General features: G+C 67.0%; 3 protein-coding genes across 3 annotated transcripts; 1 reads left to right on the forward strand and 2 right to left on the reverse strand.

Annotated features, from left to right (window-relative positions):
* Positions 1-852: 852 nt before the first annotated feature.
* Positions 853-10,662, reverse strand: RASAL1 (RAS protein activator like 1). The gene is made up of 21 exons (XM_086474434.1): positions 10,598-10,662; positions 8,986-9,042; positions 8,782-8,895; positions 8,619-8,680; positions 8,401-8,530; positions 7,520-7,601; positions 7,302-7,439; positions 6,930-7,018; positions 6,639-6,756; positions 6,394-6,547; positions 6,124-6,188; positions 5,883-5,995; positions 5,453-5,645; positions 5,227-5,364; positions 4,189-4,333; positions 3,778-3,935; positions 3,551-3,688; positions 2,798-2,933; positions 2,587-2,707; positions 2,421-2,485; positions 853-1,001 (listed from the first exon to the last, which is right to left on the reverse strand). Exons 1-21 carry the CDS (start codon positions 10,660-10,662, stop codon positions 853-855), a joined length of 2,430 nt encoding a protein of 809 aa, XP_086330560.1.
* Positions 10,663-13,192: 2,530 nt separating this feature from the next.
* WSB2 (WD repeat and SOCS box containing 2) lies at positions 13,193-16,587 on the forward strand. Its single transcript, XM_086474167.1, has 9 exons — positions 13,193-13,208; positions 13,419-13,590; positions 13,722-13,954; positions 14,174-14,305; positions 14,670-14,770; positions 15,044-15,216; positions 15,469-15,582; positions 16,053-16,160; positions 16,381-16,587. The coding sequence occupies exons 1-9, from the start codon at positions 13,193-13,195 to the stop codon at positions 16,541-16,543; spliced, it is 1,212 nt and encodes a 403-aa protein (XP_086330293.1). The 3' UTR covers positions 16,544-16,587.
* A 1,273-nt stretch (positions 16,588-17,860) lies between these two features.
* On the reverse strand, positions 17,861-20,519 carry RFC5 (replication factor C subunit 5). The gene is given in 12 exon segments (XM_086474228.1): positions 17,861-18,016; positions 18,251-18,357; positions 18,360-18,484; positions 18,693-18,822; positions 18,947-19,028; positions 19,192-19,351; positions 19,473-19,546; positions 19,891-19,960; positions 19,963-19,969; positions 20,075-20,211; positions 20,306-20,370; positions 20,488-20,519. Coding segments are annotated over 12 exon segments (1,086 nt in total). The 3' UTR covers positions 17,861-17,919.
* Positions 20,520-22,784: the final 2,265 nt, after the last annotated feature.

Raw genomic sequence — 22,784 nt, forward strand, 5'->3', positions numbered from 1 at the left:
GGCAAGGGTGAGGGGCTCCCCACCACCCCCTCACCCCCGCGTCCCCACCCGTGCCGCCGCCGCCGCCCGCGCCGCTTCGCTGCCGCCGCCGCAGCCCTGCCGGGTGGGCTCGTCCCCCATCCTGGACCACCCGGTGCCACCCGCCACGCGTCCTCGTGTCCTGGCCCCCCCGTCCCGGTTTGTCCTGCTCTCGTGGCGATCGCATCGTGGGCTGGTGCTTTTCTTTTTCTACCCGTGGCCTCTCTGCGCGTCAGCCGCCCGTGCCGCCCAGTGCCGCCCAGTGCCACCCAGTGCCACCCGTGCCACCCGCCACCGCCCCACGGAGCCGCGCACAGCCGGTGCCATGTGTACATCTCTCTGTTACAGAATACACCCCGCGCCGGGACAGTGTCCCCATGTCCCCGCCGTGTCCCCACGCGGCTCCCCGCACCTCCCGCCCTCCTTGGGTGGGCGGGTGGCATCACCGCAGCACCGGTCCCCCCCAGCGGGGCGTCGCTGGGGGTGGGTGTCGGTCACTCCCTGCGGGAATGCTGGGCTGGTGGTGGGGAGGTGGGGAGAGGTCTTGGGGCACCCCCCTGGACAGAGGAGTGTGTGTGCTTTTGCACACGCGTGTGCTGGGGAGGGGGGGCCCAGCCCGCTGTCCCCGCCCACGGGCCCCCCCCAGCGGGCCACGGGCCACGGGTGGGACGAAGGCCCCACCGCGAGGGGGGAGGCGGGGGGCAGCGAAAAGGGGGTGGGCGGCGGGGACTACAGCTCCCAGCAGCCCCCGCGGCGCGGGCAGTCGGGGTTGGCGCGGGGGGGGCGCGCAGGGCATGCTGGGAGATGTAGTGTCCCTCCCCCCGCCGCCGCCGCTCAAGTGGCGGGCGCCGGGGACGGAGGGAGGCTCGGGGGTGGGGGGGGGCTCGGGGGCGGCCCCGGGGCGCCGTCCCGGCGGGCGAAGGCGTCGTGGGCGATGTCCAGGTCCCGCAGCACCGCCTGCAGCCGCCCCCCGACGGGATCCCCTGCGCCCCCCGGCAGGGTCAGAGCCGTGCCCACCACGCCCCCCGCTCCGTCCCCCGGCACCCACCTCCAGCACCCATCCCCGGTACCCGCCCCCTTGACACCCACCTCCCGCCCCCCCCCACGGGCCGCCCCCCCCCATCCCACTATGTCTCCCCCCGCCCCTCCATGTCCGCCCATCCCAGCCCCCCCCCCCGCCCCTTATCCCCCCCCGCCCCCCCCCCCACCCTCCGCCCCCCCCCCCCCCCCCCCCCGCACTGCCCCACGGACGGGGACGGGCTCTGACGGGGGGCGTGTGCATGGCAGAGGGGGGGGGCTGTATGCGGGGGGGTGCGTGTGCAGGGGTGCGTGTGTGACCCTGTGGCCGCGTGTTTTTGCTGTCCCCTGGTGGAGGGGACCAGCAGAGTGCTGGGGGGGGGGGGGGGGGGGGAGAGTGTGTAAGCGTGTGTACGCGTGTGCGTGTGTGTGCATGCCTGTGCAAGTGTGTGCACGCGTGTGCGTGCGTGCCTGTGCGTGCATGCTTGTGCAGGTGTGTGCATACCCGTGCAGGTGTGTGCATGCATGTGCATGCCTGTGCAGGGGTGTGCATGCGTGTGTGTGCGTGCCTGTGCATGTGTGTGCATGCTTGTGCAAGTGTGTGCATACCCGTGCAGGTGTGTGCATGCATGTGCATGCCTGTGCAAGTGTGTGCACGCGTGTGCGTGCGTGCCTGTGCACGTGCGTGCATGCTTGTGCAGGTGTGTGCATACTCGTGCAGGTGTGTGCATGCATGTGCATGCCTGTGCAAGTGTGTGCACGCGTGTGCGTGCGTGCCTGTGCACGTGCGTGCATGCTTGTGCAGGTGTGTGCATACTCGTGCAGGTGTGTGCATGCATGTGCATGCCTGTGCAAGTGTGTGCACGCGTGTGCGTGCGTGCCTGTGCACGTGCGTGCATGCTTGTGCAGGTGTGTGCATACTCGTGCAGGTGTGTGCATGCCTGTGCAGGTGTGTGCATGCCTGTGCAGGGGTGTGCACGCGTATGCGCGCGTGCCTGTGCATGTGCGTGCATGCTTGTGCAGGTGTGTGCATGCTTGTGCAGGTGTGTGCATGCATGTACACGCCTGTGCAGGCGTGTGCATGCCTGTGCAGGTGTGTGCATGCGTGTGTGTGCGTGCCTGTGCATGTGTGTGCATGCTTGTGCAAGTGTGTGCATACCCGTGCAGGTGTGTGCATGCCTGTGCAAGTTTGTGCACGCGTGTGTGCGCGTGCCTGTGCACATGCGTGCATGCTTGTGCAAGTGTGCGCATGCATATGCAAGAGTGCATCAGCGTGTGCACGGCTGTGCCTGCGTGTGCCACTGCCCCACGCAGGGCCCGCCCCAGGCAGCACCCTGGGGTGCAGGGTCCCCCATCACCCCTCCTTGCAGCAGGGCTGCCCCTACCTGCCTGCCCCTGGCAAGGGGGCTCGGATGCCGCACTGCCCTCGGGACCCTCGGCCCCCGCCGCCCTGCAGGAGCAGAACCCTCAGCACGATCCCACCCTGCCCACCAGCACCCAGGGTCCCTTGGGACCCCCGCGCTGCGGGCCACCCCCCCCCCCAGACCTCACCACAACCGGGCCCCTGCCCGCCGGAGGTGCCCGTAGAGGGTCTGCGCTGCTGCTGCGGGGTCCAGGGGGTCGTTCCACTCGCCCAGCACCACGGTGCTGTGGGTCCGGCTGCACCCAGGCGCTGCCAATGACAGCCGCAGTCGGGGTGCCGCGGGACCCCTACACCCCTTGCCCAGGGGAACCCCCACCCTGGGCTGCCCGCCGGCCTTACCGGTGCAGGCAGGCTGCAGGCAGCAGGTCCAGCGGCCGGCACGGAAGGTGCCTGGGTGGCAAGTGGGCAACATGGCTTCATTGGTGCTGCTGGCCTGCCGCACCGCCCAGAGCCACTGCCACAGCTCCTGCGCGCTCTGCGGGGACAGGGAGGGAGGGTGGCACCCCACCGGGCACCCACGGGCACCACTGGCGGGGAGGAAGAGGAGGAGGGCGGAGGTGGGCACGGAGGGTATTGATGGGATCCCCAACAAGGGTGGGCACCGAGGATGGTGGTGGGCACCAGGACCAGGTGACTGGGAGTGACAGTTTGGTGGCAAAGCTGCCCACATAGGACCTGGCGGGGACGTGGCACCACAGGAGCCAGGGCACCCCAGTGGCCTGAGTGTAAATAGGGCTGGGACCCCAGTGATCCCCATACAGACAGAACCGGTACCCCAGAGACCCTAGAACAGATATGGCTGGATACCCCACTGATCCCAGTATCTCAGAGACAGTATGCCAATGATACCAGTACAGAATGGCTGGAAACCATACTGATCCCAGTACAGCCAGGACCAGGATACCCCCTTGCCCCCAGTACAGCCAGGGCCGGGCACCCCAGTGTTCCCAGTACAGCTGGTGCCTGGGTATAGCTGGATTTGGGACCAGGGCCATCCTCATTGTCCCTACGGGACTTGGGTGGGCCCCACAGCTGAGTACTACTGGGGAGGGGGCTCCTGAGGTGCCTGGGGTGGGGTCGGGGAGCACCCACCTTGCACTGGATGTATGTGGTGTGGAGCTGCCCGGTGCCGTCCTGCGCCACGATCTGCATGACGTGGGGGTGCAGGAAGGTGCCCTCGTCCACTCGCTCCACCGCCCGCATCTGCGGCACAGGGATGGAGCAGCGCACCTAGGGACCCCGAAACACGGCAACTCACTGCACCCACACCCCCTCCCTGGGCACCCGGCGTGGGGTGGGGGGTGGCGGGCAGCACCCACCTGCCACTCGGGGGACTTGGAGTAGGTGAGGGCCTCGGCGCTGAGCCAGAAGTATCTCTTCTTGAAGGCGAAGCGGGGCAGCAGGGTGGGCCCCCCTGCCGTGCGGGTGTGCAGGTACCCCTCCTTGATGGTGGCCTGCGGCACCGGCCCCTCGCCTGCTGCGCCCATGGCACAGCCGGGCAGGGAGGCGGCAGCGTCACCCTAAGTGCCACCACCTCCCCCAGCCCAAGGATGCCCATGCCCGGCCGTCCTGGTATCACCCACATGGCACTGAGCAGGTCCCCCTCCCCAGGGATGCTCCCAGGATGCGGGGGACAGCAGGGATGGTGCCACCCCTCTGCGTTGGGTGCTGGCACGGCCAGACCCCAGCGCCGGCGACGCTCCCCTGCGGTGCCCGGTGTGCCCACTCACCCTTGGTGCTCTCCACCGCCACCAGGTCGTCCAGGAAGGCTTTGACACGGGTGACGCTGGGCAGCAGGACGGCGTGCAGCGGCGCCATCCACGGCTCCTTGCCCTGCCCCAGCTGCAGCCCCAGGTTGCCGATGCTCTGCAGCGCCTGCCCCACGCAGGGAAGGGCTCACGCTGCCGTACCCCGCCACGGCATGGGGGCTGCGAAGGTGGGGACCCCCCCCCGGCTGCTTGCCTGCACCCCGGGGGCTTGGGATTTGGGGAGGAAAGGGGAACAGCGGAGCAGCCCGGGGGGGGGGGTGATGGGATCCAGCCGCTGTGCCCAGTGCGGGGTGGCATGGCCCGGTGACGGGCAGGGCTGGCCTCCGGTGGCATGGGAAGGAGCCAGCCCGTGGCATGAGGGCAGGAATGGCTCTGCCCTCCTTGGCGTCCCCCTTGTTCCCTGGGGTCCCCATCTCTCCCCTTGGTCCCTGTCCCCCGCTCTGGGATTCCCAGCCCTTTCCTGTGTTCCCACCCCTTCCCAGGGTCTCCCTGCCTTTCCGGCATCCCCATCCCTCATCTCTCCCTGGCGTCCCCCTCTCTCCACAGGGTCTACCTTCAGGTCTCTCCCTGAAGTGTTTGTCCTTTCTGGGGTCCTTCTCTGGGGTCCCCATCCCTCCTGGGTTTCCTGTCCCTCCTTGAGACCCTTGTCCCTCCCCAGGGTCCCTGTCCCTTCCTGGGGTCCCCATCCCTTCCCAGGTCCCCATCTTTTCCCAAGAGCCTCCATCTCTCTCCCAGTGGTCCTCAACCTTCCCCAGGGTCCCCAACCCTCCCGAGGGTTTCTATCTCTCTCCCAGTGGTCCTCAACCCTCCCCAGGGTCCCCAACCCTCCCGAGGGTTCCCATCTCTCTCCCAGTGGTCCTCAACCCTCCCCAGGGTCCCCAACCCTCCCGAGGATCCCCACCCCTCTTCGAGGTCCCCATCCCCCCCCAAGGTCCCCATCCCTCCCCAAGGTCCCTGTCCCTCCCCAAGGGTCCCCAACCCTCCCTGGGCTCCCTGCACCTTGGCGAGCAGCAGGAGCGTGCGGCTGGTGCGGGGATCAGCGTGCTGCTCCCGGAGGCTGAAGAGCTTCGGGGTGAGGACAGCGGGGGCAAAGAAGCGGAGGAAGAGAAACCCACTGATGGAGAAGTACCGCACCTCCTGGTCAGGGACAGGGACAGCTCAGGGCTCACTGTGGTGGTCCTGGTGGCACGCAGCCCCCCAGTCCTGGCCCCACCATGTGCCCTACCTCATGCTGCGCCAAGGGGAACCGCTCCTCCACCCGCTCGCGGAGCTGCTTGAAGGCCGCCCTCATGAGGAGGGGACACTTCTCCACCGAGCCCACGATAGCGTCGACGATGTCGCCCAGGTAGCCCTTCAGCAGCTCCAGGCTGCTCTCCCGCACCTGCACCTCCGACAAGGATCCCTTGAAGGAGATCCTCCTGCGGGGACGCCGCCAGGTCAGGGGGCACCCAATGCCCAGGAACGGGCCACCCAATGCCCAGGAATGGGCCACCCAATGCCCAGGAACGGGCCACCCCGGGTTGGCCAAAAGCCATCGAGGTGACCCACGCACTCAGCAGCAACGGGTGACTCCCTCCTGCGGGGGACACCGGGATGGGGATGGCTTGGGATGGGCCAGGCACGCGTGTCCCTCCTAGCCGTCCCCCCGCGCTCGCCTGCTGCGGCTCAGCTCCATCTTGCCGGGGTCCAGCTCCACATACTTCTTCTCCTCAAAGATGCGGTTCACCACGGGCTTCAGGACCTCATGCAGGTAGGGCAGCCCCACCACCTGCAAGGGATGGGAAGCCACTATCCTTGTCCCCAAACTTTTCCCAGATGCCCTGCCCAGCTCTGTGCCCTAATGCCATCATGGGAGGGCGCAGTGGGGACCTGGCTGGTGTCCCCTCCCATGCTCACCTTCATGAACTGCTCCACAGACTTGGAGGCCAGCGAGTTGGAGCGGAAGAGGGTGTTGGGGTCCGCTGGAAGAGCGCAGAGGCCATGGCGAGGTGGGCATGGGGTGATGCCCCTGCTCTCCCTGGTGTGCCCAACCCCAGGGACACGTGGCACCTCTCCTGCCTCCCCCTTGGTGGCCCCACTCTTCTCTTCATGGGGTCTGGGGGGAGCCTGGCAACCCAGTTTTCTGGCTGGGGGGGTGCAGGTGGTGCCCTTGGCCCTGGCACTTACTAGTCCTGGCCAGCTCGCGGGTGGTGAGGAAGTCCAGGAGGGGCACGGCCAGCCCTTGCTCCAGGAAGACCTTCACCAGCTTGGTGGCCACATCCTGCCGGCTCTCTGCTGAGGTCACCTCCTCCAGGATGGCCAGAGCCGTGCCGGCGGAGGGCTGTGGGAAGGGTAGGGTGGGCACGGTGAGGCCCCTGTGCCAGGGTGGTCCCTGGCTGCCCCTGAGGGTCCTCCTACCCCACAGCACCCACCTGGCCCGGGCAGAGGATGGGCTCGGTGAGGAGCTGGATGAGGGGCTGGTAGTAGGGGGGAGGCAGGACCCTGTCCTCAACCAACCGCACCGCCAGCCGCAGGGCACCCAGCTGCCCCCTGCAACGACACCGGAGGGGCTGGGCCAGATCCTGCACCCACCTCCCTCCATCACCCCGGCTCCTTCCCAGCCGGGGTGGGGGGGCCACCCCATGCTACCCTGGGCACAGCCACCCTGGGGAGCTGCTCATGGAGGGTGCAGGCAGCTGCCTGTCCCCGCTGCCTGCACTCACCCGTGGTCCGCAGCGGTGCTGGGGAAGGGCAGGAGCTGGAACCAGCCCTTGGTGGGATCCGTGCAGGTGGTGTCCAGGGGGAACTCGACCTGAGGGGTGGGAGGCAGGGTCTGAGTCGGGGGCCATGCGCCAGCACCCTGTGCTGCACCCCACTTCCCCCACCAGCAGGGACCATTCCTTGGGGGAGAGCCCAGGACACGCAGGGGGTCTGCATGTGGCACTGCCCCCCGCTCAGCAGGTGCAAATATCCTTGCCCCCATCCCCGTGGGTCCTGGCCCATGGTCACCCAGACCCCCAGCACAGGAAAGGGGCTGGGAGTGCGGAGGTATGCCTGGGACCCTGCCCCATGCCAGCATGCCCCGAGGTCCTCACCCATCCCAAGAAGTCGTTCTTGCCCACGATGTCCCAGTCCCACACCTCCACGCTCAGCACGGCCTCCCCCAGCTCGCCCTCCGCCAGCTCGAACTCCAGCACCTCATCCCAGTGTGGGAAACGGGTTTTCTTAATCACCTGCTGGGGACAGGGACCGCTGGCCGTGGGGGACGAGGAGCCCGAGCCTCTGCGTCCCAGCACCCAGCACCCTGACTCACGGCCGTCTCCAACGTGTGCCCGCAGCACGACACCCGGGCGAAGGGGTCCGAGGTGCCCGAGAGGTCCCGGGGGGCCAGGTCCCTGCGGGGAGGTGGGGGTCAGTGAGGGTGCAGTGGGCCCATCCCCACTGGCACGGTCCCTGCACCCCCATGCCCCCCCTTTCCCCCAGCTTGCCTGGGCACACTGGGCACCCGTGGGGCAGCTGGTGGGTGCTGGGGGGGGGGTGCTGGTGAGAGTGGGTCCCCATTCCCCAGCGCTCCTGTACCAAACCCTTTCCTCCTCTGGTCTCTGGGGGCCAAATGGCACGGCGCGGGGGAGCTTTGCTGTCCCTCCTGGCTGTCCCCACGGCCATCCCGTTGCCTTGGTATCCGCTTTGGTTGCCATGGCAGCGGGATGCTGCCTCTGCTCCCTGCTCCTGCCGTCTGGCAGCCACGTGTGTGGGCACACGCACGCACACATGCAGACACACACGCATCAGAGCAAAGCAGAGGGGCAGCCTGGGGTGTGCCTCAGTTTCCCCTAGTTTTGGAGCCAAAAGTGAGAAACTCGGCTCGAGAGTCAGCTGGGCTGATGGGGACTGTCCCTAGGTATCCCATGGCCCTCTGGGTCACCCAGCTCTGCACCTTGTCCCCCTGTCCCCACCCCCGAGCAGGGCTGGCAGTGCCCGAGGAAGCTCATTCCCCGCTCGGACCCCACGGCATCGTGACATGTGTGTTGGCACCACCAGTGTCCCCAGGCAGGACACAGCGAGGGCCCTTCTTGGTGCTGAGAGGGGAAGACGAGCCCCGTGCCATCTCCTCCCACTGCCCAGACCCCACCAGCCAAAAATAAGACCCTGGGGGCACCCATGGTGCCCTGCCAGCCCCCCCCCCGCCCCTACCTGGCCTCAATGAGGTGGCAGCGCAGCACCCGTGGGTGGCCCTGCTCGGGGACCTGCAGCTCCAGGTGGATCTCACCCTGCACCTCCTCGTTGGGGTCCACGGGCGCCAGGCTGAGCCATCCGTCAACACCTGCCGAGGGGGACAGGGTGGGCACCCCGTGGGGACAGGATGGGCCCCTCTGCCCCCCACCCAGCCGCTCGCCGTGCCCCCCACTCACCCCGCGGCTCAGCCGAGATCTGCTGGCGGCTGAGCGAGACCTTGCCGATAACGTCGTCCTGCCTGCGAGGGCAGACACGGTGGGCACTGGGGCCACCGACAGGGACATGCCACCCCTCAGGGGGCTCCCCAGTGCCCGCCTGTGCCCCCATTGTCTCCCTTACCCGATGGTGTCTTCATCCAGCACATAGATGGAGAGGCTGCGGAAGCCGCGGGGCAGGCGCAGGGTGTACTCCTCGCCCCAAAAAGGGTTCAGGCTCTTCCACACCGTGGCCGTCCTGCCGGTGATGGGAGAGGTGGCTGCACCCCCAAAGAGAGCGCCCGTCCCCGTGCATCCCCTCCCCGGGGTGACACGGTGGCCCCCGTACCTGGCCACCACCTCGTTGTCCACCTTGACCACGCAGTAGGGATCGCTGGAGCCGGACCTGGGCAAGGGGATGGGGGTGTGTGGGGTCAGCCCCGCATTTGGGGGTCCCACCGCTTCTCAGGGGGCTGCTGCTGGCTTGGGGGGGGGCTCAGGGGGCTGGATCCGAGCATCGCTTCAGACCCCGCCAGAGAAGCACCAGCCCCAGGGCATGAGATGAGTTGCCGGGTCTCAGCCTGGCCCTGAAGCTGACACCAGGATGGGGACCCAGGCCACCCCGAGCCATCACCCTGCGTCCCCATGCCCCCCACCCGTGGGTACTGGTGTCTCTCCAGTAGCACAGCCCAGATGGAGTTTCTGTGGCAATCCACGGTGTCAGGGTGACACCAGCCTGGCCCAGGGCCCATCCCGGGCTTAACCCCTTCTGTGGGGGAGGACAGGATGGAGGGCACGAGGGCCAGATTCAGGGCTCTTCCACCCGGTCCCTGCAAAGCCCCTTCCCCGCGGCACTGAGGGACACCAGCCCCAAGGTGGCGTGCCCGGGGCGGTGCTGGAGCCCTGAATCCCCAGCTGCTGGAGTCAGGGGATGACAGGAGGCACTTCAGCAAGGAGCCAGACCTCCAGTGGGGCGAGAGAAGTGACCCCAGCCTCTGCTCTGGGACAGGCAGGTCCCAGCCACGGCTGCCAGCTCAGCAGGCGATGTTGCCGGCGTTGTTAATCCCCAGGGCCCAGCTGGTCTGGCAGGGATGGGCAGGCAAACCGTGGCAGCACGCTGTGGGGTTGACAGCTCCCGACCCCCTCGAGAGCCTGGATGGGAGCAGGTCACCCTCCGCAGCCCCAGGATGGCCCCAAGCTGGGCCTGGGGGGGGGGGGGGGGGGGGGGGGGCTGGGAGCGGCACGGGGCACCTCATCCTTGTGCTGGTGGGTCTGGATCGCCCCACTGTGCCCAGACCCCGCCAAGCGGGGCACCCGGCACAGCACCATGATCCCTGCCAGGTGGGGAAACTGAGGCAGGGGGGCCCCGCTGCCTGCAGCCGCCCCTGGCTGCCAAGCCCTGGGAGCGGCCGGCGCTGCCAGGCTGGCACATCCGGAGGAGCCCAGGGCTGCCAGATCCACCGAAGCGTATCAGCAGGGCAGGAGCAGGCAGGGGGTCCCCCTGGTCCCCCCTTTGCTGCTCAGCCCCCCCCACCCCACCTCACCCCCAGGGTGCAGATGTCCAGCAGGTATGTGGGGGTGCAGGTGGCTGTGCCCCCCGCCCCCCCCCCCCCCCCGCCCCCGGTACTACCTGCAGCCTTGGGGGGATATCTGGTGCTCACCCTGCTGGGGGACAGCAAAGGGATGCTCGAGGGGTTGGGGGGGGCTCATACACGTCTGGTGGGAGGGGGGGGCTGAGCGGTCTGGCAGTCCTCTGCCACCCCCAGACCCCCCCCACCCCCCCTTCTTGGGGCAATGGGTCCCTGCTAGCGTGGGTGCAAGCAGGGACCCCCAAAAGCACATGGAGAGCAGAGCACCCAGGGCTCCCAGGACCACCCCCCCCCCCCCCCCCGCCCCACCCCGTTTCCCAGGGTGGGGGGCTGGGGGAAATTGGGAGGCCGAGAGCCCCACGAGCCACTCACACGTCCTTGGCGGGCAGGTCCTTCCCCTCCACCACCCGGCAGTGCAGCGAGGTGGTTTTGGCCATGCCGGCGAACTTCGGGGCGGGCGCCTAGGAGTCCATGGGTACCCCTGGGGTGCCCTGAGCACCCCCACACCGCCGGTAGGGCTGCCAGCACCAGCCTCCTCCTCCTCCTCCTCCTCCTCGACTGCTTCTCTCGCTGTCGCTTCTTCCTTTTTCCTCTTCTCGGTTGTTTTTTCTCGCTGCTTCGCTCCCCACCTGCGCCGGAGCAGCGAGCAAGCGAGCCGAAGCGCGCGGGCGAGCTCGGGTGGGCTGGCTTCGTGCCCACCGGCCCAGCAGGCCAGCGGCACTACGCCGGCAGCCACAGGTTGCCACTCAGCGGGAACTCACCGTGGGGGTCCCCTCGTGTCCACTGGCACACGCCAGCTTGGTCAAAGGGACCCCCCACCAGCCCCGTCCTAGCGCTGGGGAAACTGAGGCACTGGATCATCGCAGACTGCTGGTGTCTGGTGGGGGGCGAACAGCTTCTGTCCCCAGCTGAGTGGCACAAGGGACCGTCCCCAAGCGGGGGGGGTGGGGGGGGGGTGGGGGGGCTCTGTCTGTACCCCAAAGTGGCGGTGGGTGCCATGGGGAGCCTGGAGCGTTGGCCTCGGGATGGGGATGCAGCGGAGGAAGGAGGCTGCTTGGGGGGCTGCCGGCACAGTGGTCCCCAAGACCCCCATGGCACCTTGTCCCCCCCATCCTGGGTGCCCCCTGCCCCCGTAGGGGACGTGCTGAGCTGGACCAGGGAGGCTCCAGCAGATCCCGGGGTGCCTGTGGGTGCAGCACTACGATGCGCCCCGGATCCTCACGCACCAGGGACACCAAGTTGGGGGGGGTGGAGGGGGATGAGCACTTGGGGGGTGAGGTCCCCCATGTCTCCACTGCCCTGTTAGTGTGCAGCCCCCCCCCCCCCCCCCCAGGCATAGCGGGGGGCATTGGGGGTGCTGGAGGGATGGTGAATACAGGGGGGTGCGTGGGTGGGCTGGCCAGATGTCTCTTGCAGTGACTCACGGTAGGTATTGCCAGGGTGGGCGTCACCGGGTGGGTGAGGGGTCCTTGGGGTGCCGCTGCTTGCGGGGTGTCACCATGTGCGTGATGGGTTCTTGGGGTGCCACTGCCATGGGGGGTCATTGCGTGGGTGCTGAGACCCTGGGGGGGATCAATGCTAGGGGGGTGTCACCATATGGGTGCTGGGTCCTGGGGGTGCTGCTGCTGCTGGGGGGGGGGGGTGACCATGCAGGTGCTGGGTCCTTCGGGGTGCCACTGGTGAGGTGGGTGTCACTGTGTGGGTGCTGGGTCCCTGGAGAGGGTCACTGCTGGAGGGGGTGTCACTGTGTGGGTGCTGGGTCCTTGGGGTGCTGTTACCCACCCCCCAGCAACGTGTGGGTGCTGGGTCCCTGGAGGGTGGTCACTGCCGGGGGGGATGTCATTGTGTGGGTGCTGGGTCCTTGGGGCTGTCACTGCTGGGGAGGGTGTCATTGTGTGGGTGCTGGGTCCTTGGGGGGGTACCACTGCCAGGGGGGTGTCACTGTGTGGGTGCTGGGTCCTTGGGGTGCTGTTACCCACCCCCCAGCAACGTGTGGGTGCTGGGTCCCTGGAGGGGGTCACTGCTGGGGGGGATGTCACCGTGTGGGTGCTGGGTCCTTGGGGCTGTCACTGCTGGGGAGGGTGTCATTGTGTGGGTGCTGGGTCCTTGGGGGGGTACCACTGCCAGGGGGGTGTCACTGTGTGGGTGCTGGGTCCTTGGGGTGCTGTTACCCACCCCCCAGCAACGTGTGGGTGCTGGGTCCCTGGAGGGTGGTCACTGCCGGGGGGGTGTGTCCCCGTGTGGGTGCTGGGTCCTGGGAGCACCGCTGCTGACAGGGGGTCACCGCGTAGGTGCTGGGTCCTTGGGGGGGGGGGCACTGCCAGGGGCGGTCACCGTGTGGGTGCTGGGTCCTTGGGGGGGGGTCACTGCCAGGGGCGGTCACCGTGTGGGTGCTGGGTCCTTGGGGGGGGTCACTGCTGGGGGAGTCACCGTGTGGGTGCTGGGTCCTCGGCCCGGCTCGGCCCTTTGTTTGCCGTCCGACCTGTTCCTCGGGCGCCTTGTGCCCGCATCCCACCCCCGGGCTCGGTTGAGCGGCACCAGCTCCGGCGGGGAAGCTGAAGCGCTGCCGCCGCGTCCCCATCCCCGGGGAGCCCGGCGGGGCGGGGGGGGGGGGGGGGCAGCCACCGCCGGGGAGCCCCGGGCAAGGGGACGGTGGCGGCGGCGGGGGCACTCCCCCCCCCCCGCAGCACACCGGTACCCCCCAGCCCACGGCTCCCGTCGCCGGGCCGCGGCGGGGCGGTGCCACGGGAGGAGGAGGAGGAGGAGGAGGAGGAGGAGGAGGAAAGGGGGGAGGAGGCGGTGGCAACGGGGCTCCCCTCACCGCGCCGCCGCCGCCGCTACCGCCGCTACCGCCGCCCTGGGCCTGGGCCTGGACCTGGGCCCGCGCAGGCCGCGCCCGGCCCGGCGGGGCCTTGCCGTGGCCGGGCGGAGGCGGCGGGGCCGGGCCGGGCGGGCCGCGGAGCCGCCATGAAGCCGAACGGAGGTGAGGTGGGACGGCGAGAGGCGGCGGGGCTCCGCGGTGGCCGGGGCCGCCTCGCTGAGAGTCCGGGGAAGCGGGGGGACAAACCCCCCCCCCCCCCGTGCTGGCACCACCACCGGGGACACCGTGTCCCCACGGGGAGGGCGGGAGGAGCGGGGTGAGGCCCAGGCCCAGGCCGGGGCCGGGGGGTAACGTGGCTGTCCTGTCGCCCAGAGGAGCCGGTCCTGCTGGCCGAGCTGAAGCCGGGCCGTCCCCAGCGCTACGACTGGAAATCCAGCTGCGAGACCTGGAGCGTGGCCTTCTCCCCGGACGGCGCTTGGTTCGCCTGGTCGCAGGGACACTGCGTGGTCAAGCTGATCCCCTGGCCCTTGGAGGAGGCCGAGCTGTAAGGAACAGGAGGGGCTGGAGGGATTTTGGGGGTGCGCAGAACCGGGGTGAGGGCATCCCCGGAGGGGGGGGGGGGGGGGCGGCTAGGCTGCCTGCAGGTGAACGTGCCGCCCTCCTTTCTCCCAACAGCTGCAAAACCTCGGAGCGCAAGAGCCGCAGCGGCAAGGCGGAGGCGAGGAGCCGAGGGGTGGCCAAGGAGAAGACGCTGGAGTGCGGCCAGATCGTGTGGGGCCTGGCCTTCAGCTCCTGGCCGGCAGCAGAGGCGGGGGACATGGTCCCTGCCTGCGCCATGGGTCTTCCCTGCCTGATCCTGGCCACCGGACTCAACGACGGGCAGATCAAGGTCTGGGAGGTGCAGACAGGTGAGCAGCCCTTGCTGACAGCAGGAGCAGTCATGGTTTCAGGCTGGTGTCTCTTCCCTTGCTCCCCATTGGAAGGAGATCCCGTCTCCATCCTTCCCCAAATACTTCCTTGGGGTGAGCGGGAGCCGCTGCCCTGTCCCAGGCCGGGCTGCCTGCACGTGAGGGGCACTGCCTCGTTCCCTGCGGAGGGATGGCACTGAGCACAGCTTCTCCCTGCAGGACACCTCCTCTTCAGCCTCCTGGGGCACCAGGACGTCGTCAGAGACCTGAGCTTCGCTCCCAATGGAAGCCTCATCCTTGTGTCGGCCTCGCGGGACAAGACCTTGCGTGTCTGGGACCTGAGCAGAGATGGTAGGAGCGTGCAGGGATGTCCCCCATGCTAGGTCACCCCTGGCTGAGGCTGGGCTCTGCTGTGGGAAAGAAGGGGGAGAAACCCACCTTGGTAGGGGAAGTGGTGGGAGAGGATCTTTGGGGACAGTATTCAAGGCAGAAGGGGAGAGTCCTGCGACACGGAGCAGAGCCATCCCCTTCCAGGTGGGGCCTGGGGGGGGCGCAGGAGGGTGATGCAAGTACACAGAGAGCTTTGGATCTGCCCAGGGTAGCCCCCCCGGCCCCACCTGCATTCCGTTTTGGGAAAGGGAGGGGCGAGCAGGGGCAGGGCCCAACGCTGCCTCTGTGCTCCCCTCTCGTGACTCGCGTGTCTGCCATCCCGCAGGGCGGCAGGTCCAGGTGCTGTCGGGCCACGTGCAGTGGGTCTACTGCTGCTCCATCTCCCCAGACTGCAGCATGCTCTGCTCTGCGGCCGGAGAGAAGTCGGTGAGTCCCGCTGGGTGGGAGCCGTCCCTTGCCCCGCTGAATCCAGCGCTCCCCTCGGCCCTCCGTGTGTGTGTCGTCCCCCCACCCCGTGTGAGAAGCCGCCCTCTGAGAAGGGGCCAGGCCAGAGCCACCCTCGCTCCTGGGCTGCTCTGGTTCTGTGTGGAGCAGCTGGGCCCAGAGCCCACGTGCCTTCAACCCCAAGGGGGAGATGATGCTTCTCCGTCCGCACCCCGGGGGCCGCTCCCGGGCTCAGCCCCTGCCCGTGTCCCGCAGGCGCTGCTGTGGAGCATGCGATCCTACACCCTCATCCGGAGGCTGGAGGGGCACCAGAGCAGCGTGGTGTCGTGCGACTTCTCGCCGGACTCGGCGCTCCTTGTCACCGCCTCCTATGACGCCTGTGTCATCATGTGGGACCCTTACACCGGGGAGCAGCTCAGGACGCTGCGGTACGGTGCCAGGGGGTCGGTGAAGGACCGTGGAAGGGGGACAGAGCAATGCCTGGGGGGGATTGCTGCGGCCGAGCATGGCCTTCCCTTCTAGGTGGGCATGGCCAGCACCTCTCCGCTGTCTCCAGCGGCTGAAGGGGGGCTCTGACTTGCCGGGTTTAGCCGCTCTGCCAGCCCCAGAGCGCTGGGGAGGGGGCTTACGGCAGCCTGGGGGTGACGCTGAGCTTGTTCTCCCCCCCCTCCCCCCCGCAGCCACGTCCCCTTGCACTCGGCAGTGGATTACAGCAGCGAAGTCCACACCAGCTCCCTGCGCTCCGTCTGCTTCTCCCCCGAGGGCCTCTACCTGGCCACGGTGGCGGACGACAGGTGAGTGAACCCCCCCATGGGGGACCTCCAGTGGGAAGAGGGTCCCAGGAGGACACAACCTCAAGGAACCAGGAGCTCAGGACGTGCCAGGTCCCCACCAACGCTCGGCGGAAAGGGCAGGCTGGCTGGAACACGGCGGCGGCTTGGCTGGGGCAAGGGGGGAGCGAGGTCAGGGCCGTGTCACCCCTCTGGGCGATGAGGCGGGGCCCGTGTCCTCCCCTGTGCTGCGCCACCCTCGCTGCGCCCCGCAGCGCAGCCACTAGCTCTGTCTGCACCCGGCTCAGCTTTGCAGGGGCCGTGCCCCCCGGCCTTGCTGCCGTGTTGTGACACTCCTGGGATGCTCTAAGCCCGTGGGAAGAAAATCTTACTCCATAGTTTGCCTGTGTTCAGGTGAACCCAGAGGCTTTCTGTCAGCCGCTGGCACTGCGTGGACGTGGGCCTGGCATGGTGTCCCCTCCCTTTCTCCTTAGGCTCCTGAGGATCTGGGCGTTGGAGCTGCGCTCTCCGGTTGCGTTCGCTCCCATGACCAACGGCCTGTGCTGCATGTACTTCCCACACGGCGGTTTCATTGCCACAGGGTGCGTACGTGGGGAGAAGAGAGCGGAGAGAAACACGTGGCTGCTCCCTCCTCCTGCAGCTCTGGGTCTGCTCAGCAACGTCTGGGCTTTCCTGGAGGTGCAGGCTGGTTTCCTGGGCTGGGGAGCGCGTGGTTGCTGCAAGCTTGGGATATTTGGGGGTAATTGAGCTTTCTCGAGTCCCTCTGGCGTGTACTCATGGCTCGTTTGGGTCCCGTTGCAGGACCAGGGATGGCCACGTCCAATTCTGGACCGCTCCGAGGGTCCTCTCGTCGCTGAAGCACTTGTGTCGCAAAGCTCTGCGCACCTTCCTGACGACGTACCAGGTCCTCGCGCTCCCCATTCCCAGGAAGCTGAAGGAATTTCTCACTTACCGGACCTTTTAAGGCAGCGCCAGAAGCGGAGGCACGGAGGCGAGAGCCCTCCGCCCAGCAGCGGGGCTCGGCTGGGGTCAGAAGAGGCGCCGCAGCACCGACGTCTCGCCGATTCGCCAGCCGCGGGGCGGGAGGATTGCTACTCCCCTTCTTTTGGGGCTGCGTCTGTGAATGCGGAGGGATTTTTTTGGCGTAATAATACTAGAACCCAGCCAAAACGCATGCAGAGGGCAAGGGGCACAGGTGTGGTGGCCCTGCAGGGGACACAGGCCCCCCCCTGTCCCCCCTCCTATCTGCAAGTTTTGGGTCAGGTGCTTTTGCTTCCAAGTGCAATGTTGTGGGTTGGAGGTTCGCAGCCGCGGTCCGAGCGGAGCTTTTGTCGTTCGTACGAACACGGGGCTCCAACCGTCCCCGGCAAAACCGACCCTCGCCGGGACCGGCTCGTACTGTGGCTTCGTTCCCGGAGGACCGCGGGCTGTGCCACTCGCCTGGCGTGGGCGCGAGCTGGACAAACCCCAGCAGGTCTCTGCCAATTAGACACCGGTGATGACAGAACGAAACAATTAGTCCTCGTGTCTTTTGCCTCTGGGCTCGTGGAGGTGACCTCGGGCTAGCTGGCGGGGCAGGGCTCAGCACGTTGGGGCCTGAGGCCTCCGGCCCTCCTGCCGCGGCGGCAGCGAGCGCTCCCTTGGCTCTGAGGTGCAGCAAACCAGGAGGTCAGCGGTGGGTGCTGGGGAGGATCAGGCCCCTGTGAAGGTGGGATGTGGGGCTTCACGCAGCCCCCAGCTTCCATTTCTCCGTGGCTTTTTCTCCCCGCTGCAGCCAGCAGCCTCGTGGGTGTCCCCCCCTCCAGCTTGGCCGGGGTCTGGAGGGACAGCACGGAGCCCCCCGCAGGCCAGAGGGCTCGGCCTGCGCCCCAGAACAAGCCTGGTGGAGAAGACGAGGAAGGGCTCCTCTCCACTGCTCCCCGGGATGGTTTTCCCTTGTGAACAGCTGTAAATCCCACTCGGCTGCATGACCCGTGGGGTGGCACCAAGCGGGAGTGCCCGGGGACACACTGCCCTGCCAGGAAAGGAGGTTTCGCAGGGAGGCGGCAGCAGCCGGAGTTTGCAGTGGGGCAGGGGCTGAGCCTCGCCCGCTGCCCTTCGGTCCTTGCTGCACAGGAGGGAAAAGACAAGACAAGGGCAAGCTGCTGGGCTGCAGAAGCATCTGTATTTCCCCATGAAGCGTAGGAACAACGCTGGTGACTCTTATGCCCTGGCTGCGGGCTCAAGGTTTGCCAAAAGGAAACAAAAAACCTGCAGGGAGCGGCTCCGGGCTCGGGGCTGACGCTCCCTTCCAGCTTCTGCGAGACCCGGCGTTGCCAGCAAGGATCCACCCGGCAGGACTCAGGCTTCGGCCACGATCAGGTCCCTGGTGACTTGGAAGGCCGCGATGAGGGAGCTCAGCTGAATCTTTTCACTGGTCCCAGCAGCCAGCCGATACCTGGAGCAGGGGGCAAGGGCACGTTTGGGTGTTTACACCAGTGTCCGCGTCCCCACAAAGCGACAGCCCTGGCGGGGATGGACGCGCGGGGGCTGCAGGTGCCTGCCAGCAGTGCCCGCCGGCTGCCAGGACCCGGCACAGCGTGGTAGCGGGGACCCCCGCGGGGTGGGCGTGCTGGCAGCCCCCCCAGCTGGGCTGTTTTGGGGCAAGGAGCGGGTGTGAGCGGCCACTTACTCGATGTCTGCCATTTTGATCAGCAGCTGGATGCGGACCGAGGGTGGGAAATCGACTGCAGGGAGAAGGAGATGGCGTGTGTCAGTGTGGGCTGGGGGGGACGGACGTGGTTGTCCCCCACGGGGTCAGCCAGAAGCCAGCCCCGCAAGGCCCTACCTCTGTGGACAAAGAGGTGGATCTCGGTGAGGATGTCCTGCAGGGCCAAGCCCTTCAGCGTCTTCAGCTCCGTGATTTCTGCAATGCGAGCGAGTGAAGGGCTTTCTTCCAGGCCTTTCCCTGCGAGATCCCACTCCTCATCCCTGTGACAACCCCAAGGACCCTCCCCAGCCACCAGCACCCACCCCAGCTGGAGCAGGAGGGCACAGGCCGGGAAGCCCCAGCAAAGAGGAGGATTTACAGCAGCGGGGATTAAACCCCAGGGCCAGCAGAGGGAAAAGGATACTGCGATAGGCGGTGGAGAAGTCCTGGTTCAGCATCCAGTCGAGGATGTTGGCGATGTCAGACTTGAGGGGGTGTCCCGTGCAGGTGTAGACGTTCTCCTCTGTCACCTTCCCAAAGGCCATGGTGGTGCTCTGAAGAAGAGGAGGGTGGAAGAGGGATGAAAAGCCGAGCCCTTCCTCCACCGGCAGCTGCCTGCCTGGGGATGACCGCTGCCGGCTTACCCGGGGGCAGAGCGGCCGTGGCCACGGTCCGTACCTGCAAGATGTTGAGGGCTCTGCGCATGTCACCGTTGGAGAGGGTCACCAGAGCCTTCATCCCGTCCTCAGTCACATCCACCCTGGAAAACAAGACCTGGGGCTGTGGAGGGAGCCAGCGCTGCCGGAGGGAGAGAGAACCGTGGGAAACCAAGCCCGCTGCTGCTCCCCGTGTAGGGGAATGGGAAGAACGGGGTGAGGAGGACGCTGCGGAGCACCCCGCATCCCGCGTCGCCCTCGGCTCACCCCTCCTCCTGTATGACGTGCTGCAGCCGGGGCACCATCAGCTCCGGGGTGAGGGGGCCGAAGCGGAAGCGCGTGCAGCGGGACTGCAAGGCGGGGATGATCTTGGAGAGGTAGTTGCAGATGAGGCAAAAGCGGGTGTTTTCGGTGAACTTCTCGATCACTGCAAAGGGGAGGGAGGAGAGGCTGGTCCTCGTCTGCTGCCTCATACAGGCTCTCACCCCGTGGCGGGCTGGGAAAGGCTGAAGGGGTGCCAGCGGCGTGGGGTGCCCAGCGCCCCGCACCTCGCCTCAGGGCATTCTGAGCGTCCTGGGTCATGGCGTCGGCTTCGTCCAGGATGACGAGCTTGAAGCCTTTCCTTAAAAAGGGAGGAAAAAAGGGGTGGTTTTGGTCCCAGCTACTGGCTTAGTGCTGGAGGAGGGGGGGAGCAGGGGTTGCTTGACCCCCACAGATGCTCCCAGGGAGCCCTCCTTCCCCTCTGGACCAGCATCTTTATCACTCATCCTTACCATCCTCATCCTCCCCGCTTGCTGGGCACCCCTGGCTCCTTCCCGTCTCTCCAGCACGCTGCCCACCCCAGGGACCACCCCCCCCGAACCCCACCACCCAAGCCGAGTGCCGGGGCAGGCTGTGTCAGAGGGGGGGTGGGGGGTGACGAAGGGCCGGGGAGCTTTGGGAAGCGCAGACCCGCCGCTCACTCACTTGAAGATGGTCCTGGTGCTGGCGAAGCTCAGGATGGGCCCTCGGACGATGTCGATGCCCCGGTCATCGAGGCGTTGAGCTGGAGGGAGACGGTGCGGTGCCTGAGGATGCACCCAGGGGTGGGGGGCGCCCCCGTCACCACCCCCCCACCCCCCCCCCCATCCCCCATCCCATCCCCGCTTACTTCCAGCACCATGGAGCCAAACTCCCGCTCCCGGTAGAGCTGCTTGGCGCAGGCGAGGATGGTTGAAGTCTTACCGGTACCGGGAGGACCATAGAGGAGAAGATGCGGGAGCCGATCCTCGCTGATGAACCGCTGCACTGGAGGAGGGATAACGGCCTCGGGGGGATGCCCGGTATCCCCCGGTGCTGTTGCAAGGCGGGCCTTACTTACCGGGAGGGGGGGGTCACTTACCGGTGCTGAGGATATCCCGGTGAGACACCAGCTCCGACAGCGCCTGCGGCCGGTATTTCTCCACCCTACACCGGAGAGAGCGCACCGGGGCGGGGGGGAGGGGGGGGTCAGCCCAGGGCAGCGCCCGCCGCTTCCCGCCGCTTCCCGCCACCCCCCCCGCCCCGCTCCGGGGCCGGTCGTACCACGGCAGGTTCCCGCCGCCCGCTCGCGCCATTCCCCGCCGTCTCGCGAGAGCCCCGCGCCGCGGCGGGACGGGGCGGGGCCAGGAGGGGGGTGGGGTGGGGTGGGCGGGGCCGGTTCCGCGCTCCGCCCCGTCCGGGGGCGGGAGCAGAACCGAGGCGGGGCTTGGCCTAGGGGGCGGGGCCGGGAGAGCGGGGCGGGGCTGGGAAGGGCTGGAGGGGGGGGGGGGGCGGTGGTTTTTGGGGGGGGGGGGAAGTGGTGCTGGGGGGGTGGTAAAGCGAGGTGGTGGGTACGGGTTTGGGGAGAGCACGGCACTGGGAATTGCTGAAACAGGGTTGTGGGAATGGTTTTGGGAGAGCACGGCACTGGGAGTTGCTAAAGCGAGGTTATAGGCGTGGTTTTGGGGAGAGCATGGCACTGGGGGTTGCTAAAGCGAGGTTATAGGCGTGGTTTTGGGGAGAGCATGGCACTGGGGGTTGCTAAAGCGAGGTTATAGGCACGGTTTTGGGGAGAGCATGGCACTGGGGGTTGCTAAAGCGAGGTTATAGGTACGGTTTTGGGGAGAGCACAGCACTGGGAGTTGCTAAAGCGAGGTTATAGGCATGGTTTTTGGGAGAGCACGGCACTGGGGGTTGCTAAAGTGAGGTTATAGGCACGGTTTTGGGGAGAGCACGGAACTGGGGGTTGCTAAAGCGAGGTTATAGGCACGGTTTTGGGGAGAGCACGGCACTGGAGTTGCTAAAGCGAGGTTATAGGCACGGTTTTTGGGGAGAGCACGGCACTGGGAGTTGCTAAAGCGAGGTTATAGGCATGGTTTTGGGAGAGCACGGCACTGGGAGTTGCTAAAGCGAGGTTATAGCATGGTTTTGGGGAGAGCACGGCACTGGGAGTTGCTAAAGCGAGGTTATAGGCATGGTTTTGGGGAGAGCACGGCACTGGGAGTTGCTAAAGCGAGGTCATAGGCATGGTTTTGGGGAGAGCACGGCACCGGGAGTTGCTAAAACAAGGTTGTGGGCATGGTTTTGTGGGGAGAGTGGTGCTGGGAAGTGCTAAAGGAAGGTTGTGGGCATGGCTTTGGGGAGAATGAGGTGCTGGGGTTCACCAAAGCCAGGTCATGCCTGTGCTCTTGAGGAGAGCACGGCACCGGGAGTTGCTAAAATGAAGTTGCGGGCATGGCTTTGGGGAGAGCACGGCACTGGGGGTTGCTAAAAGCAGGGTTGTGGGCATGGTTTTGGGGAGACCGTGGTGCTGGGGTTCACCAAAGCAAGGTGGTGCTTTTGGGAAGAGCACGGGACTGGGAAACGATGAAGGCAAGTTGTGGGCATGCTTTTGGGGAGAGTGCAGTGCTGGTACTCACCAAGGCGAGGTCATGCCGGTCTTCTTGGAGAGATCACGGCACTGGCTTTGGCTAAAGCAGGGTTGGGGGCACATTTTTGGGGGGAGCGCGGTGCTGGTGTTCACCAAAGCAAGGCCGTGCGTGTGCTTTGGGGGGCAGAACACGGCACCAGGAGTGGCTGGAGCGGAGTGGTGAGCATGCTTTTGGGGTGACCCTGCGCTTGGAAAGCCCTCTGGGTTTTCGGAGGGGCTCCTGAAGACGGCGGGCTGGGGCAAAAAAAATCACAGGGAAATCCTGTCGCTAGCAAGGGAAGGGAAAACATCAAGAATTCCAGGCCGAATCTTCCAGAACCCCAAAAGCTGCCAGAAGGCAGCTGCCCCCCTATTTTTTTTTCCCTCTTCCCCCCCGCCAGCCCCGTAAGGCAAAGCAGGAGCTGGAAGCGGAGCTCAGCCAGCCTCAGCCCTTCCTCTGGGCGCGGGGCGGCCGTGACAGATGGCCCTTCCGATGGCCGGCGAGGAGCCGCGAGGTCCTTCCCCAGCACCTGGGAACCGGCTGGGACGCGCGACCCGGAGCCCTGACGGGCTCGGGCTTCTCCCCTGCACGGCAGGTCCGGAGCTGCCGCTCTCTCCTCATGCCTGCCTTCGCCTGGGGCAGGCTCTTGTCCTTCAAAATGGATTTTTCCAGGCCTTTCCTTGCCCCATCCTTAATAAACCTTGAGCTGCACACCCGGCAAAATCTCTGGAGGAGGGAGGCAAAGACTTCTGCTGGCGGCTGCTGCGCGCGCTCAAATCCACGGTGATTTCTCTCATGGGCAATTTCACCTCTTTCTTAACCAGATTGCTTTAAAGATTATTATTTTTTTTAAATTGGTGGTTGTTTAGCATTGTTGTAATGGATGGGTGCATCCCACGCGATGATTCTGTGTCGTTAGGACCGGCTGAATTATTAACCAGCGTCTGAGCA

The sequence above is a fragment of the Leptosomus discolor genome, chromosome 16 (assembly GCF_034619465.1).
Source record: "Leptosomus discolor isolate bLepDis1 chromosome 16, bLepDis1.hap2, whole genome shotgun sequence".
Taxonomy (NCBI): Eukaryota; Metazoa; Chordata; class Aves; order Leptosomiformes; family Leptosomidae; genus Leptosomus; species Leptosomus discolor.

Bases quoted from the DNA above. Each gene is read 5' to 3' on its own strand.
- RASAL1 (XM_086474434.1), bottom strand. From the start codon at position 10,662: ATGGCCAAAACCACCTCGCTGCACTGCCGGGTGGTGGAGGGGAAGGAC. The intron at 6,757-6,929 runs GTGAGTGCAGGC...GTGTCGTTGCAG, and splicing joins AGCACCGCTGCGGACCACGG to GGGGCAGCTGGGTGCCCTGC. The intron at 5,646-5,882 runs GCGAGCGCGGGG...GCGTCCCCGCAG, and splicing joins ATGGAGCTGAGCCGCAGCAG to GAGGATCTCCTTCAAGGGAT.
- WSB2 (XM_086474167.1), top strand. The intron at 13,591-13,721 runs GTAAGGAACAGG...TTCTCCCAACAG, and splicing joins CCCTTGGAGGAGGCCGAGCT to CTGCAAAACCTCGGAGCGCA. The intron at 15,583-16,052 runs GTGAGTGAACCC...CTTTCTCCTTAG, and splicing joins GCCACGGTGGCGGACGACAG to GCTCCTGAGGATCTGGGCGT.